The following is a 12,722-nucleotide window of genomic DNA, read 5'->3' as shown; positions in this document are numbered from 1 at the left end:
TAACGCCGAAAATAGTGCGAGAATACAAAGCCGCCGGAGGGCAAAGATGGAACCAAAGTATCGTCTTGTACTTCTCCGTTGATACTACAGTATGATTTCTACAAGCCGGGAACATGTTTCGATATTCAGAAACCGGCGCAACAGGGAGTTCAGAACGATAGCATTTGTTATCGGCAACTTTCATGCGTGGATGATACTGCCTGATTTTTGAAGAACTGCAATTTTAAAGAAACGTAACTTTTGTCATATATCCTGTAGTGCAGCGGGTGCATAGGTTTCCGGAGCCAGTGCAGAGAATCCAAAATCACCTGTCCATTCAAACGCATCATGTATGTCGTATCATTAACAAATTCCGGACTTTTTTACCACGACCAACTTTCAGACAGTCGTCCACAATTAGCATCAAGATGATAGATGCGATGATCGCACAGTCCGTTTTTTATTTTCTCAAAATCCTGCAAGCCAATATTACGGTCAATTTGCTCGCAGAATTGATACATTCCTTAAAACGTTAAATAGTCCATGAAATCTCGCTGACAGGGCAAGGCTGTTTACTCACTGGAGCTTCGGTATTCTGAAGGCGTTATGAAGATTGGGAACTATGCATTAAGCGCCCACGGCCTTTCCGAGGGTTGGTATTTTAAAAAAGCAACCTCCTTTGAGTTTTTATTCGCTCTCGTTGCTTCTCTTTTCTGGCGTTCAAAAACGAAGGCACTTCCATGACAGGAAATTTAGCTTGTACAGGTGATGATTGTCCGGACCGAGAAGGTCTCCTCTTCTTTTATTCGACAGTTACAATAGAGTCCAACTTTCTGAAGTGTAACTCGTTGGATTCGGGAGGCCCGGAGACTGCCGTGCCCGTACGTATGTATGAATCAGTCGACACTGGACGTCACCCCATGCCTTCCATCAATTCTACTGTAATCATTTGAATGGTTTAAATTGGGCCTTGTCTTCGTAAAGTTATTGGAAAACAAGGGTCCCACTTCTTTCATTGTTTTCTTCGCACATGCCCCTGCTCGCGTCGATTATTTTGCATGATACCCGACAGAATCAACACACTTCCTTTTTGCCTTTTTATCATGCACTTGGACGTGCGTCTTCGAAATGCATCTGAAGCAGCGGTCTTTTTTGTTGAACGACATGTTGCTTAAAATGAAATTGGGACAGAGTGTATGATGAGTCGTCGTGATTTCACAACTTTTAGTCTCGTAAATCAGCTGTCTCCAGAAGACGTACATCAGTTTGTTTCCTAACTTGCATACACTAAATTATGTCGTTTCAGTCGAGCTCGGGGATATCTATCAAAAAGCGAACAGCAGTGCCCCGAAAGCACACAGCATTTCAAGATATCGTTCCTGATACACGATTCGAGGTGAGAGTGGGTTGTCGGAATTGCTAAAAATGATACTCCACGCAACAATCCAATATCCTTCGCATTATTCTGGCTGCTGCAACCGTAATCTTTTATTGTTATTGACACGACCTCTTTCCATCACGGTTTGCACTCGACCGTGAGAGACGATTCCAACCCCATACAAATTTCCTTTCCCCTAGTGCTCTATCAGTCGTGGAGCATTCCCCACTGTCCTCCCTTCTCATGTTGTCCGATATATATATTTTTGATGCGGCCGACCGTCTACCAGCCTGCGTGGTTTTGATTTTGAGAAAAGCGACAAAGAACGGAATTGCATGATCACAAGCGGACACTCATCGACTACTTTCCTACCAAACACACACTTGAAGCAGGACGACGGACATGTCCAGATCAAATCACGTAAAGAACATTGGTAGCAACCTACTCCTCAAGACTAACCTGCCAAACATCGACACAAGAACCAAGATGTGCACATGCGGGCTCAAGTGCCGGGACGTCTGCTACCGCAAGGAGTACAACGAGCTGATGCACGCGTTGGACCAGGTGAACGGGTTTGGAGTGAAGACGTCGTCGATGACGATCACGGTGTCGACTAGCGGGCGCCGACAGATAGAGGCGGGCGGGCAGGTGACGAGGAAGAAGAGGAGATGCCTTGCGCACGGAGCGGAATCTACGCACGACTCGACGGACTCATCGTATTCGGGGTCCAGGACGCTGTCTACTGCTAGCGGGGTCAAGGACGGGTCGGATAGCTCGCCGGTACGGGTGGCACGGCTGCAACGGATGGTGGAGTCGTGTCGCAAGGGTGAACCCATTTTTCAAGAGAAGGACTTGCTAGACATTGTGTATAGACCAAATGTGACTGGAAACTAGCCATGAGATTGGCGCGGGGGCAAAGGTCTTGCGCACTATGCATGGTGCGAGGAGGATGGGGTTGTAGAGGAGGGCTTGGAAAAGGGTGAGGGCGGAGGAATTTTGCAGATAAAGATTCTACTTTTCTTCGAAGTTTGTACAATAGCCTTCAGCAAGTGCTGGTTGCTCTTCTCTGTCACTTGCGGTTTGCGTTGAAGGGCAAGCATGAATTGCTGAGGCACTTTGCATTGTCCACGAAAGCTTGCAAGCGAGAGGAGCAAAGGAGAGGAGCAAAGGAGAGGAGCAAAGGAGAGGAGCAAAGGAGAGGAGCAAAGGAGAGGGGCGGGCAAGCTGGAGCAACATGGACAAGAGGAGCAAGGAGGAGCAAGGAGGAGCAAGGAGGAGCAAGGAGGAGCAGTCCTCGCTGTAAAGCACACGTGTGTATGTCGGTGTACGCACCTCAATTTTTAAAGGAAAAAGAAACAAAGTGATGTACGATGAGGTCATCGTGTTACCGAAATAAACTCCTGTGTGCGGCACGTGTACGCCTCTGTGTGGTCTCCAATGCATCGGCCTACAGTACAGTATCTGACTCAGTATCTGCCGTACTCTACACAACGCCGCGCACTGGACAACGGGCCGCGTCCCCGCCGTCCGCTTCCCGTGCGTCTCACGCTTTGCAAGCCGCCCAACAATCCTTCTCCCTACCCCACCTTCAATCTCCGCACCCACTCCTTGCTTTTCATCACCCATCACGCGCAATGTCGATGTGGGCCGGCCAGTTCGACGCGGCTCCCAACGAGCTCGTCGCTGAGATGGGCTCCTCCATCCACTACGACAAGCGTCTCTACAAGCATGACATCCTGGGGTCCAAAGCCCACGCGCGCATGCTAGCCAGGCAGCACATCATCCCCGAGTCTGACGCCACGGCCATCGTTGATGGCCTGGACCAAGTCCAGCGCGAGATCGAACAAGGCCACTTCGAGTGGAAGCCCATCCTGGAGGATGTACACATGAACATTGAGAAGAGGCTCACTGACATTATTGGCGCCCCGGGCGCGAGGCTGCACTCGGGTCGCTCGCGGAACGACCAGGTTGCCACGGATCTCCGCTTGTACTTGCGTGATGAGGTAGATTTCATTCGTCAGCGCATCGTCAACGTCCAGACCTCGTTGGTCACGCTGGCCAAGGACCATACCAGTACCATACTGCCAGGCTTTACCCATTTGCAGCATGCACAGCCAATTGTACTCGCGCATTACCTCCTGGCGTACTCGGAGATGTTCGAAAGGGACTTGGGCCGGATCAAGGATTGGAAGGCCCGCATGAATTACTTGCCCCTCGGTTCGGGCGCGTTGGCTGGCACCACGCTTCCGCTTGATAGAGAGTTTGTTGCCAAGGAGCTTGGCTTTGCGGGCGTCTGCACCAATTCCTTGGATGCAGTCAGTGATCGCGACTTCGCCATCGAGCTCGTCTCGTTGTGCAGCATTGTCATGATGCATCTCTCCAGACTGAGCGAGGACATCATCTTCTGGATGAGCCAGGAGACTGCATGGGTCCAGCTTGGGAATGAATTCTGTACTGGCAGTTCTCTTATGCCTCAGAAGAAGAACCCTGATATGTGCGAACTCACTCGAGGGAAGACTGCCAGGGTGTTCGGCGACCTCACCACCGTGTTAACCATCATGAAGGGTATCCCGCTCGCGTACAATCGCGACATGCAAGAGGACAAAGAGCCAATCTTTGATGCTATCGATACTGTCAAGCTCGTCTTGGCTGTGTATGCTCCCATGATAGCCACTATGCGCGTCGACAAGGAACGAATGTACCAAGCGGCTAGCGACCCAGCTTTGATGGCCACGGATCTCGCCGAATGGCTAGTAGAACAGGGTGTACCATTTAGGGATGCGCACCATCGAGTGCGCGATTTGGTGACATACAGCAAAACAAACAGTATCAGTCTCGACAGGTTAACGCTTGATCAGATCAAAATTTCGGTGCCAGAGGCAAACGAAGAGTGCCTAAACCTGTGGAAACCAGAGCAAAGCGTGGCGAAGAGAAACATTGTCGGAGGTACAGCCCCGGAGCAGGCTATATTCCAGATAAGGACAAAATGGGGTCACTTGCTCGAGCAATAGTGACCGCAAGAGATTACAGCATCAACCGACCTGAGTGTGAAACGGATGCCACGGTATTTGTTGCCGGTCGAGCTTGAGTTAGCTTGTGACGGTCGTGACGGCAAGGTCATTAAATGCGGTTTCGCTAGTGGATAATTTTGGATGAGGGCATGGCTTCTCCTTGAGCATCCCCCCTGCGTATAGTTTCCCGATGAGCGACTCGCTTCGTCGGCGAGCGACGGTACTAACGCTGGTGACGTATTTGGAAAACTCGTTTGCGAGGAATATGACAGCCTTAAAATTGAACGTCTTAGCAGCGATCAGCGTGCTCTCATTCAACGCAAAGTCACAATGCGGCATGAACAGCACCGAGCACATGCGACTCGGTGGGGCTTTAAGCTCGTAGTGGTGAGCCGCGACGACCTGAAACCCACATTGCACCGCTATCTGTTCATCATCGTCCTCCATGACAGGGTCTGCGAGCGAGCAAACTGCCGGGTTGTTGAGTAGCTCCTTCAACAGCATAGCACACGCAAGCTGATGACGAGCGTTTGAACAGTTGACGAAGGAACCAATGCCCAGGCACTCGAGCGCATGCACGTCGCAACTGCTTCGCTCGCTTTGCACGAGCTGCGACACCGTCCCCCACCACGCAGACTTTCTCAGGGCTTCTCTGATGACTAGGACTTTGCGAATCGTCGTTTGCTGCGGGGAGTCTGATGCAGGCTTTCTGGACTTATTCCGACTGGACCCTCCAGGCTCGGGACGCGGCGGGAGGGTGTTGGTGTGCCCCTCAGGTCGCTTCTTCTGACGAGATGGTTTTCGACCGGCGCTCCCGCGACTGGTCATGGCGTGCCCAGAAGGATGTGGATAGTCGGGATCGGCCAACTTTCGTTTGACGCCAGTCTGTCGATGGCAGCTTTTCTCGCCGCCGATTCCTGGAAACTGGCGGTATTATTGCTACACCAGGACACGTCTCGACACGAGACAGAAACGAGGTGATGAACGCATCCAAGATGCATGGCATTGGACAAAAAGCAACCAGGCGACCCCTCCATACGTGGCTTGCGGCGCACGGCTGAGGGTTGCGAACTCATCGATGCCTCGAGAAACTTGGAAAAAACAATAAATTGCCGCACTGTCCTGATTCATTTTTTTTCGACTACGCCACCGCCGTCATTTGCTCCTTCTTTCGGTCGGTCCCAGCCAGCTCCATTTCGTTCGCGCGAAGAGCTATGTTCCAACCCGTGAAGGCTGTTTCAAAGGCCGTCCGCAAAGGGGGCAGCTACCAACTCCCCGCTACGGCCAGCCTATTTGCGGATAGTCCTCTGGACGTCGAAGAAAAAGCAGCCAAATCTGAAGTCGGGTTTCTCTTCCCCAACCACCAAGAAAAGCCACAAAAGAGCACGACCCAAGGAAATTGGAAGGCACTAGACGAGAGTTTGAGCGGCGAAACGGCGACGGCCCTGAAATCGCCCCCGATGTCGGCGTCGGCGCGGCGTGCGGCGGAGACCGACTGGCATGAGATCCCGGAGGCACGCATGACGCCGCAACTACAGAACGACCTGCGCGTCATTGAGAATAGGCAGCATCTCGACCCGAAGCGGTTTTACAAGTCGTCGGGGAGCGGGAGAAGGAAGGGGCAGTTGCCAAGCAAGGTTCATGTGGGGACGGTCGTTGTGGGGGCCCATGAGTTTTACTCTGCGAGGCTGACGAGGAAGGAGCGGCGGAGGACAATTCTGGATGAGGTGATGAGCGATGGGAGGATTACTAACTACACTAAGAATAAGTTCAAGTCGATACAAAAGGCAAGGCAGGGGAACACACGCGTCGTGGACCCTGCGGCAAAGAAGCGGAGGAAGGGACGCTGGCAGTGAGGGGTTCTAAAGACCCAGGGATGTAACTAAGCTGCGAATGTGCGGGTGTATTAGGGCATCAGTATTGCTTCGCGAGAATGCGATATGATGGAGCGAGCATTCACGTCGGCCGTGAGTTGAGTTTTGATACCAGAGGCGTGGGGCGGGAAGCGACAAAGTACGCATCGTCAGTTTTAATTGTTGGAACGAAATACAGGTTTAGGAGATAGTTGTTTGTTACACAAGTTTGCATACGCTTCTCGCATCCAATTTTACAAGGGCCCGTTCGAGCCCTTGGCCGGTGGGAAATCCTCCTCCGATTGCCCCAGTGGGCCAGCGCCCAAGTTGCGTACGACCGAGTACTGATTGTTGTCCTGCTCCAAAGCACCATACCTACTCCCGGGCGAACTCACGCTTGATTTCATATAGGGCGGGGTGCGGGGCGGTTCAGCCACCGCGAGTAATGGATCGATCTCATCTAGATTGCTCCCGTACGGAATATTGGCCTCCTCATCGTACGTGGGCTCACTAGGGTTGTCTTTGATTTGCCTCTGTCGCGTAATAATGGCGTCTGCCAAGGCGACTCGACGCTGGCTCATGCCACCAAAGACACCCAGGACGATGGTGGCGATGGCGTAGCCTATCGCCCACCATGGCGAGTCCGGTTCGGCGTCGGTGGCCGTCGGGATGTCCGCGGCGAAGATATTAGGTCTGTGTCCCAGAAAGCGAGCGAGGGAGTACACGGAGAGCGCGGCGCCGTCGAATGCTGTGCCCAGGATGATGCCCGTCTCTGGATAGCTGACGGAAAACAGCCCGACGAGAAGGGAGGCGAAGATGGCGATGACGTAGAGTACGATCTGGCCGTTCTTCCCCGTGGCCGGCTCCATCAGGAACAGATGCAGCACAAAGACCATGACGGCGCCGAAGCCCGCGCACAGCATGAACGTCGCAATGCCGAACAGCAGGCGCAGCATGACGACGCCGACGAGGATTCCCGCGAGGGTGGCGAGGGCGACGACGACAGCCTCGAGCAGGGACTGGCGGTCGGTGCCCGGGTGCTCCTCCGCGATGAGAGCTAGACCTAGCGCGGTGATGATCACGGCGGTCGGGGCGAAGCCGATGAGAAAGACAGTCGGCTTCAGGATGGTCCTTCCGGAAAAGGCGACGATGACGCCCGCGAAGAGGGCGAGGGCGACCAGCCCGTCATGATGCGACGCGGCGTAGGCGTTGACGGCCGTGAAGAGGGAGTTGGCCGAACCTGAAACTGAGTCCACCACGGTCATCGCGGTCGCCACTAAGCGAGCTGCCGGACCCCGGGCTCAACTGAATCGGTTGGCCAGGCGCATGGTGTCGGCCTCACAAGGCCTAAGAGAGAGAGGGCGGTCGTGTGTTGTTACCAAGGGACGGCACAGGGGTTGAGGTGGGACAAGAGTGGGAATGACGAATCCAAAAAGACCTCAAAATAACGTTTCGTTTACAAGTCAGTAGCCTCACCTCCGCAGCTGTAAGCAGGCGAGGCACATTCGCATAAGACTACGTGGACACGTGTAATGGAGAGGTGGTCGAGATCTCGATTGCCACTCCGCGCTGTGATTAACATTATCCCTTTCAACCCCACACCCCCCCATGCGTGCCTGGCGTCTCTCTGGCCCCGCTCCCCCTTATCCCCCCTTTCGACTCAAAACTTGAACAACATGAAGGCCTGCGATTTCGCTTTCGTCCAACCCATCGTCGTCCCCGCCCGACCGCACCGCCACCATGTCCACTCATCTCGACCGCCGCACTGCCTCCCCAAGCGCCCAATGTGCACCCGCCTCCCCGCGACTCCACACATGACCGCCTCGGACCGTTCGACAGAGTCGCTCCCCATTCCATTCGCCCCACAAACCTCAGACGTGTGGGAGCTGGACTTCTATTCTCGCCCCGTCGTTGGGATGGACGGCAAGAAGCTGTGGGAGCTGATCATCACCGACACCTCGGCCGCGTTCACGCACATCGAGGCCATCCCCAACTCCATGGTCAACTCGCGCGAGTTGCGAAAGCGCGTGCAGGCCGTCATTGATGACGCCCAAAACCCACCAAGGGTCATCCGCTTCTTCCGCACCCAGATGTTCAACATGATTAATATTGCCCTGTCGGAAATCGACGTCCAGGTCGCCCCATCACGGAAAACTTACGCACTGTTTCAGCTGCTGAAGGAGAGGGAGGAGACGGTTTATGTCAAAATGCCGGGCTTTCAAAAGTCCCTAACGAGCCAGGCTACGGTCTTTTCGGGCATTGACCTCGTCGTCATACAGCCCTTGCCGGATGCCCTGCGATGCGAGAGCTTTTCTTTTGGTTCGTTTCCGCTTGGTCAGCTGGAGGAGTTTTTTGACACCGCCAATTCCAAGGACTTTTTCGGCGACTGCTGCCTTGTCGACCCAAGCGTGCCGAAGGATACCTTGGTCCCTGGACTGGTTGTTTTCTCCAGACGTGCTTATCCTTTAGCTGCCTGGATTAGTGGCACGGAGCTCGCTTTCATCCGCGCTACCCTGGAAAGGCAGGAGATTGCCTTCGAGTGTGGCTTGAACACCGTGTACAAGTTTGCCCAAATTACAGACGACATACAGGACGAGGCGAGGACTTTTCAAGCAGGCAAAGCCAATACGGCAGGCCTCCACTTTCTAGCCGTCCAGACTAGCTCAGATGCAGAAGAAATAGACGGTATGTGGTTGTTGCGTGAAACTTAAACAACGGTTACGTGGGGCCGGCCGCACGTCAAAATGGACTACACGCTTTACGGATTGCCGAGCTTGCTATTTGGACTGTTCTTGTACAAGAAGAGGATAGGTAGCAGGCCTGCTGGACTAATATTTTTTTCCGAATTGGCTCGTCTCTCGCACGTTATTCCTTGGATGCTCCGCCCACCGCGTTTGACTACGGCCATGTCCGTGCGAAGCCGCCGCGAAGGCCGACAAATTTTGATGCATGACTTGCGGTTACGTATATTCGCGACAAGTGTATCTTGCTGTGCATTGACCAAGAATGCAGCATTAGAAGCATTCCCTCTGTTGGGAGGTTGTCTGCCATACACTGTTATATATATCCACGAATTCTACTACGATAGGCCCAGCACTTTTTGAAGAAGGGTGAACAGCGAGGGTTAAAGACGACAGAAAAATCCTATTGTAGCCCTCGTGCTTATTAGGCCTCCTGCGAGGCCAAAACGGTTCAAGGGGACAGGTGTCATACTTGTGCAACACGAGTGAAGCAGAGTGTCGATTTTTACACTGTCGGTGTCTCAAGTCTACTAGGACATCTAGCGATTATGGGAAGCGGCGATCTCGGGATATCAGTCACATAGACTCCGGAAGGTTCCAAACGTCGACCAAGACTTTGTTCGAACCTGTCCCTTTAAATATTTCAAACTGCGGAACAAAGAACACGCACGACTGAAGCGGCATCACCAGTCTGATTACGGCGGCGCAAGCCTCCCAGAGGTCTTCAGCTTGATGGTCAAGTGATAGGTAATCACGAATCTGTGCAACATATAAAGCGAGATCCCCCCATTGCGGCAAACAGTCGCCGATATATAGTACAAACTATCCGTTCGAAACATACCGCAGGTACACGGTATTCATGGTACACAATCTTGACGAGAGAAGTGCGGCTATCTTTTCGGGCGCTCGCGTGTTGGTGTTCAAAGAGCATTGAGGACCAAAACTGGTATTTACAACGATGCGCCCCCGAGAAATCAGTTGTACGCCAGATACTTGGCCGTAGCGCTGAACTTGGCATATCCCTGAATGACCTTTGCGATCGAGTCTAAAAAGTCCTTCTCTGTAACGGTCTTACGCCTCGCGCGTATAGCGAACATGCCCGCCTCGGTACAGACGGAGCGAATATCGGCGCCGGTGGAGTTCGGACAGAGCCTAGCCAACAGGTCCCAGCGGATGTCCCTCTCGCAGTTGATCGAGCGGCCGTGGATCTTGAAGATCTGGGTGCGGCCCTCCAGGTCCGGCAGGCCGACCTCGATCTTGCGGTCCAGGCGGCCTGGGCGCAGCAGAGCAGGGTCCAGGGTGTCCGGGCGGTTGGTGGCCATAAGGACCTTGATATTGCCGCGGGCGCTGAAGCCGTCCAGCTGGTTGAGGATCTCGAGCATGGTCCTCTGGACCTCGTTATCGCCACCTTGGCCGTCGTCGAACCTGGCGCCGCCAATGGCGTCGACCTCGTCGAAGAAGACGATGCAAGCGCGCTTGGTGCGTGCCAGCTCGAAGAGCTCACGGACCATACGGGCGCCCTCGCCGGTGTACTTCTGGACGAGCTCGGAGCCGATGACGCGGATGAAGCAGGCGTCGGTGCGGTTGGCCACGGCGCGGGCGAGAAGGGTCTTGCCCGTGCCGGGCGGGCCGTACAGCAGGACGCCCTTCGGCGGGTCGATGCCGAGGGCGACAAACTTGTCCGGGTTGAGCAGCGGGAGCTCGACGACCTCGCGGATGCGCTCGATGGACTCCTTGCAGCCGCCGACGTCGTTGTACGTGACGTCCGGCTTCTCCTCGACGGTCATCATGGTGACGGAGGCGTCGATCTTCGGCGGGAGCGGGATCTGGATCTGGTACTTGTTGCGGTCGACGCCGACGCGCATGCCCTCCTCGATGTCGGTTGGGGCGACGCGCTCGCCGAGGGAGACGACAAACTTGGCGATCTGCTTGACGTTGATGACGTACTTGGGCTCCTCGTTCTCCTCGGCGATGATCTTCGTGCAGCGCGCAACCTGCAGCGGCTGCTCCTCCATGACGCACTGCTTGTCCTTGACGAGGTCCCATTGCGAGGGAGGGGCCAGGCCGGTGTCGGACTCTTTGATGCCGCACAGCTCGTCGACCTGCTTGACCTTGTCCTTGATCTCCTTCTCGAGGCGCTTGATGCTCGTCGAGTACGGGCCCAGGCCGTAGGTCTTGAGCAGGGCGATGTCGCCCGCGTCGAGCGTCTGGATGGGCTTGTCATCCTTCTTGTCTTCGTCGGCGGCCACCATGGTTGAGTTGCGAGTTGCGGGGCGGGGTGGGGGGGGGGGAGGTTGAGGCGCACGAGCAGCGGAGGCGGGCAGACCGCGGCTCCATCATGGCACTTCGGGGACTCCCGCGCCAGCACGCACACGTGTCGCGCAGGGAGCTGGAAGCCGGTTCTGTAAGGCGGTGCTGACAGCAGTGGGATCCACGTGGCGGGGGCGGCGGAGGAAGCGATGCATCGCGTTGGCTGTGATTTTGATTTTGACCCCGTGAAAGCTATACAATGGTAGTATGACAAACGCGCGAAGACCCCTACAATTGTCTACAATTGTTACAAAATGCGGTTTTCACAGTGACGATCTCGACGACTGTGAAAACGGCTGTTGGTAAGATTTTCCGGACGTTTAGCATCAAAACCCTATTTTCACGTTTTAATTTTCGTTGTACATGTGTCGTCGCTGTCGGCAGTAGTTTCTGTCATATCGAAATGTTGCGCATTGCTGTTCCCAATCTTCAAATCTTCGAAAATATTACCCAAGGGTACTGCTAGCCCTACTACAGTACCGTGGCCAATTTGTCACGGTGGAAAACACCATCGGCACGGGGCAAATGACCCCCAGAAAACAGACAAACATTACACTGATCACAGCAATTAACCTGGGCCAACTTAATTCTGAAGCCCCTTTTTCAGGTCTATAACCATGTTTAACATGGTCCGGATTAATTGTGAACCCAGATTAATATATGGTCAAATCAGATATAACATGGTCCAGTTTATTTATGAACCACTGGATTAACCTTGATTTCTAACATTGCTGACAAGTATTCAAGAAATTACGGCTCCACTTCTTGCCCATTGAAATGGACACGATGCTCGGATATTATTGTCTGCAGCTCAGAAAAGAGCTGCTTCTCTTCCCAAAGACCATATCGAGGCGGCGACATGCGTTCTCGCCCTTTTTGAACTCTAAATGCGACTTATCATAAGACTGTTTCCTCCAGGTCAAAACCAATAATAACCTGGTCCAGTTTATTTCTGAATCCAGGTTAATATATAGACCAAGGTTAATTGCTGTGATCAGGTGTAGTCTCGGATTTCCCATACAGGTATTCGCGTTGGCACGCGTGAGCGGGCCGCTCTGACTGGCGCGCGTCTCAACCGCAACCTCCTACTCGCCCGGCTCCACCACTTCCGTCCTTCCACTTGTCCTGCAGCTCACCGCCCTCGCCGCCTCACCTCCTCGTGCTCCAGCGCCCGCACCTTCACCTGCCCACGTACGAGTACATCACCTCCGCCCGCGTCCATCAATCTCCACCCCGCTCCCCGCAGCATCATAAACACCCCCAGACGACTGGAGGTGTATGCGCAGTTCGAGCTGTAGACCCCGGATCGGAGAAGGGGTGAAGCGGGCCAACCAGCTACGGAACCGGGCTCGGGCCCGGGTAGCGGTGGTAGAGCGGGAGCGAGCAGGGACACGCGCACGCACGAGCGGATCGACGCCTCGACTCCCCGGAGCAGCAGTGGGTGACGTAC

General features: G+C 54.2%; 9 protein-coding genes; 5 read left to right on the top strand and 4 right to left on the bottom strand.

Moving 5' to 3' along the window:
* Positions 1-2,368: 2,368 nt before the first annotated feature.
* On the bottom strand, positions 2,369-2,983 carry CHC_T00004008001 (hypothetical protein). The gene has a single exon (XM_005715638.1). It carries the CDS (start codon positions 2,981-2,983, stop codon positions 2,369-2,371), a length of 615 nt encoding a protein of 204 aa, XP_005715695.1.
* Positions 2,984-2,991: 8 nt separating this feature from the next.
* On the top strand, positions 2,992-4,661 carry CHC_T00004007001 (hypothetical protein). XM_005715637.1 is given in 2 exon segments: positions 2,992-4,368; positions 4,369-4,661. The coding sequence occupies 1 exon segment, from the start codon at positions 2,992-2,994 to the stop codon at positions 4,366-4,368; it is 1,377 nt and encodes a 458-aa protein (XP_005715694.1). The 3' UTR covers positions 4,369-4,661.
* Positions 4,662-4,698: 37 nt separating this feature from the next.
* On the top strand, positions 4,699-4,857 carry CHC_T00004006001 (hypothetical protein). Its single transcript, XM_005715636.1, has one exon. The coding sequence runs from the start codon at positions 4,699-4,701 to the stop codon at positions 4,855-4,857; it is 159 nt and encodes a 52-aa protein (XP_005715693.1).
* Positions 4,858-5,582: 725 nt separating this feature from the next.
* On the top strand, positions 5,583-6,224 carry CHC_T00004005001 (hypothetical protein). Its single transcript, XM_005715635.1, has one exon. It carries the CDS (start codon positions 5,583-5,585, stop codon positions 6,222-6,224), a length of 642 nt encoding a protein of 213 aa, XP_005715692.1.
* A 6-nt stretch (positions 6,225-6,230) lies between these two features.
* CHC_T00004004001 (hypothetical protein) lies at positions 6,231-6,389 on the bottom strand. The gene has a single exon (XM_005715634.1). The coding sequence runs from the start codon at positions 6,387-6,389 to the stop codon at positions 6,231-6,233; it is 159 nt and encodes a 52-aa protein (XP_005715691.1).
* An 86-nt stretch (positions 6,390-6,475) lies between these two features.
* On the bottom strand, positions 6,476-7,486 carry CHC_T00004003001 (hypothetical protein). The gene has a single exon (XM_005715633.1). It carries the CDS (start codon positions 7,484-7,486, stop codon positions 6,476-6,478), a length of 1,011 nt encoding a protein of 336 aa, XP_005715690.1.
* A 267-nt stretch (positions 7,487-7,753) lies between these two features.
* CHC_T00004002001 (hypothetical protein) lies at positions 7,754-8,932 on the top strand. Its single transcript, XM_005715632.1, has one exon. It carries the CDS (start codon positions 7,754-7,756, stop codon positions 8,930-8,932), a length of 1,179 nt encoding a protein of 392 aa, XP_005715689.1.
* A 33-nt stretch (positions 8,933-8,965) lies between these two features.
* CHC_T00004001001 (hypothetical protein) lies at positions 8,966-9,363 on the top strand. XM_005715631.1 is given in 2 exon segments: positions 8,966-9,325; positions 9,326-9,363. 1 exon segment carries the CDS (start codon positions 8,966-8,968, stop codon positions 9,323-9,325), a length of 360 nt encoding a protein of 119 aa, XP_005715688.1. The 3' UTR covers positions 9,326-9,363.
* A 65-nt stretch (positions 9,364-9,428) lies between these two features.
* Positions 9,429-11,214, bottom strand: CHC_T00009487001 (26S proteasome ATP-dependent regulatory subunit). XM_005715630.1 is given in 2 exon segments: positions 9,429-9,936; positions 9,937-11,214. The coding sequence occupies 1 exon segment, from the start codon at positions 11,212-11,214 to the stop codon at positions 9,937-9,939; it is 1,278 nt and encodes a 425-aa protein (XP_005715687.1). The 3' UTR covers positions 9,429-9,936.
* Positions 11,215-12,722: the final 1,508 nt, after the last annotated feature.

This window comes from Chondrus crispus, genomic scaffold (genome assembly GCF_000350225.1).
Source record: "Chondrus crispus Stackhouse genomic scaffold, scaffold_21, whole genome shotgun sequence".
NCBI classification, from domain to species: Eukaryota; Rhodophyta; class Florideophyceae; order Gigartinales; family Gigartinaceae; genus Chondrus; species Chondrus crispus.
Note: the sequence above shows the minus strand (reverse complement) of the source record. Positions and strands in the feature narration are given on the sequence as shown.

Excerpts from the sequence above, each read along its gene's own strand:
- CHC_T00004002001 (XM_005715632.1), top strand. The coding sequence starts at position 7,754 with ATGGAGAGGTGGTCGAGATCTCGATTGCCACTCCGCGCTGTGATTAAC.
- CHC_T00004003001 (XM_005715633.1), bottom strand. The coding sequence starts at position 7,486 with ATGACCGTGGTGGACTCAGTTTCAGGTTCGGCCAACTCCCTCTTCACG.
- CHC_T00004004001 (XM_005715634.1), bottom strand. The coding sequence starts at position 6,389 with ATGCGTACTTTGTCGCTTCCCGCCCCACGCCTCTGGTATCAAAACTCA.
- CHC_T00009487001 (XM_005715630.1), bottom strand. The coding sequence starts at position 11,214 with ATGGTGGCCGCCGACGAAGACAAGAAGGATGACAAGCCCATCCAGACG.
- CHC_T00004007001 (XM_005715637.1), top strand. The coding sequence starts at position 2,992 with ATGTCGATGTGGGCCGGCCAGTTCGACGCGGCTCCCAACGAGCTCGTC.
- CHC_T00004006001 (XM_005715636.1), top strand. The coding sequence starts at position 4,699 with ATGCGGCATGAACAGCACCGAGCACATGCGACTCGGTGGGGCTTTAAG.
- CHC_T00004008001 (XM_005715638.1), bottom strand. The coding sequence starts at position 2,983 with ATGGGTGATGAAAAGCAAGGAGTGGGTGCGGAGATTGAAGGTGGGGTA.
- CHC_T00004005001 (XM_005715635.1), top strand. The coding sequence starts at position 5,583 with ATGTTCCAACCCGTGAAGGCTGTTTCAAAGGCCGTCCGCAAAGGGGGC.
- CHC_T00004001001 (XM_005715631.1), top strand. The coding sequence starts at position 8,966 with ATGGACTACACGCTTTACGGATTGCCGAGCTTGCTATTTGGACTGTTC.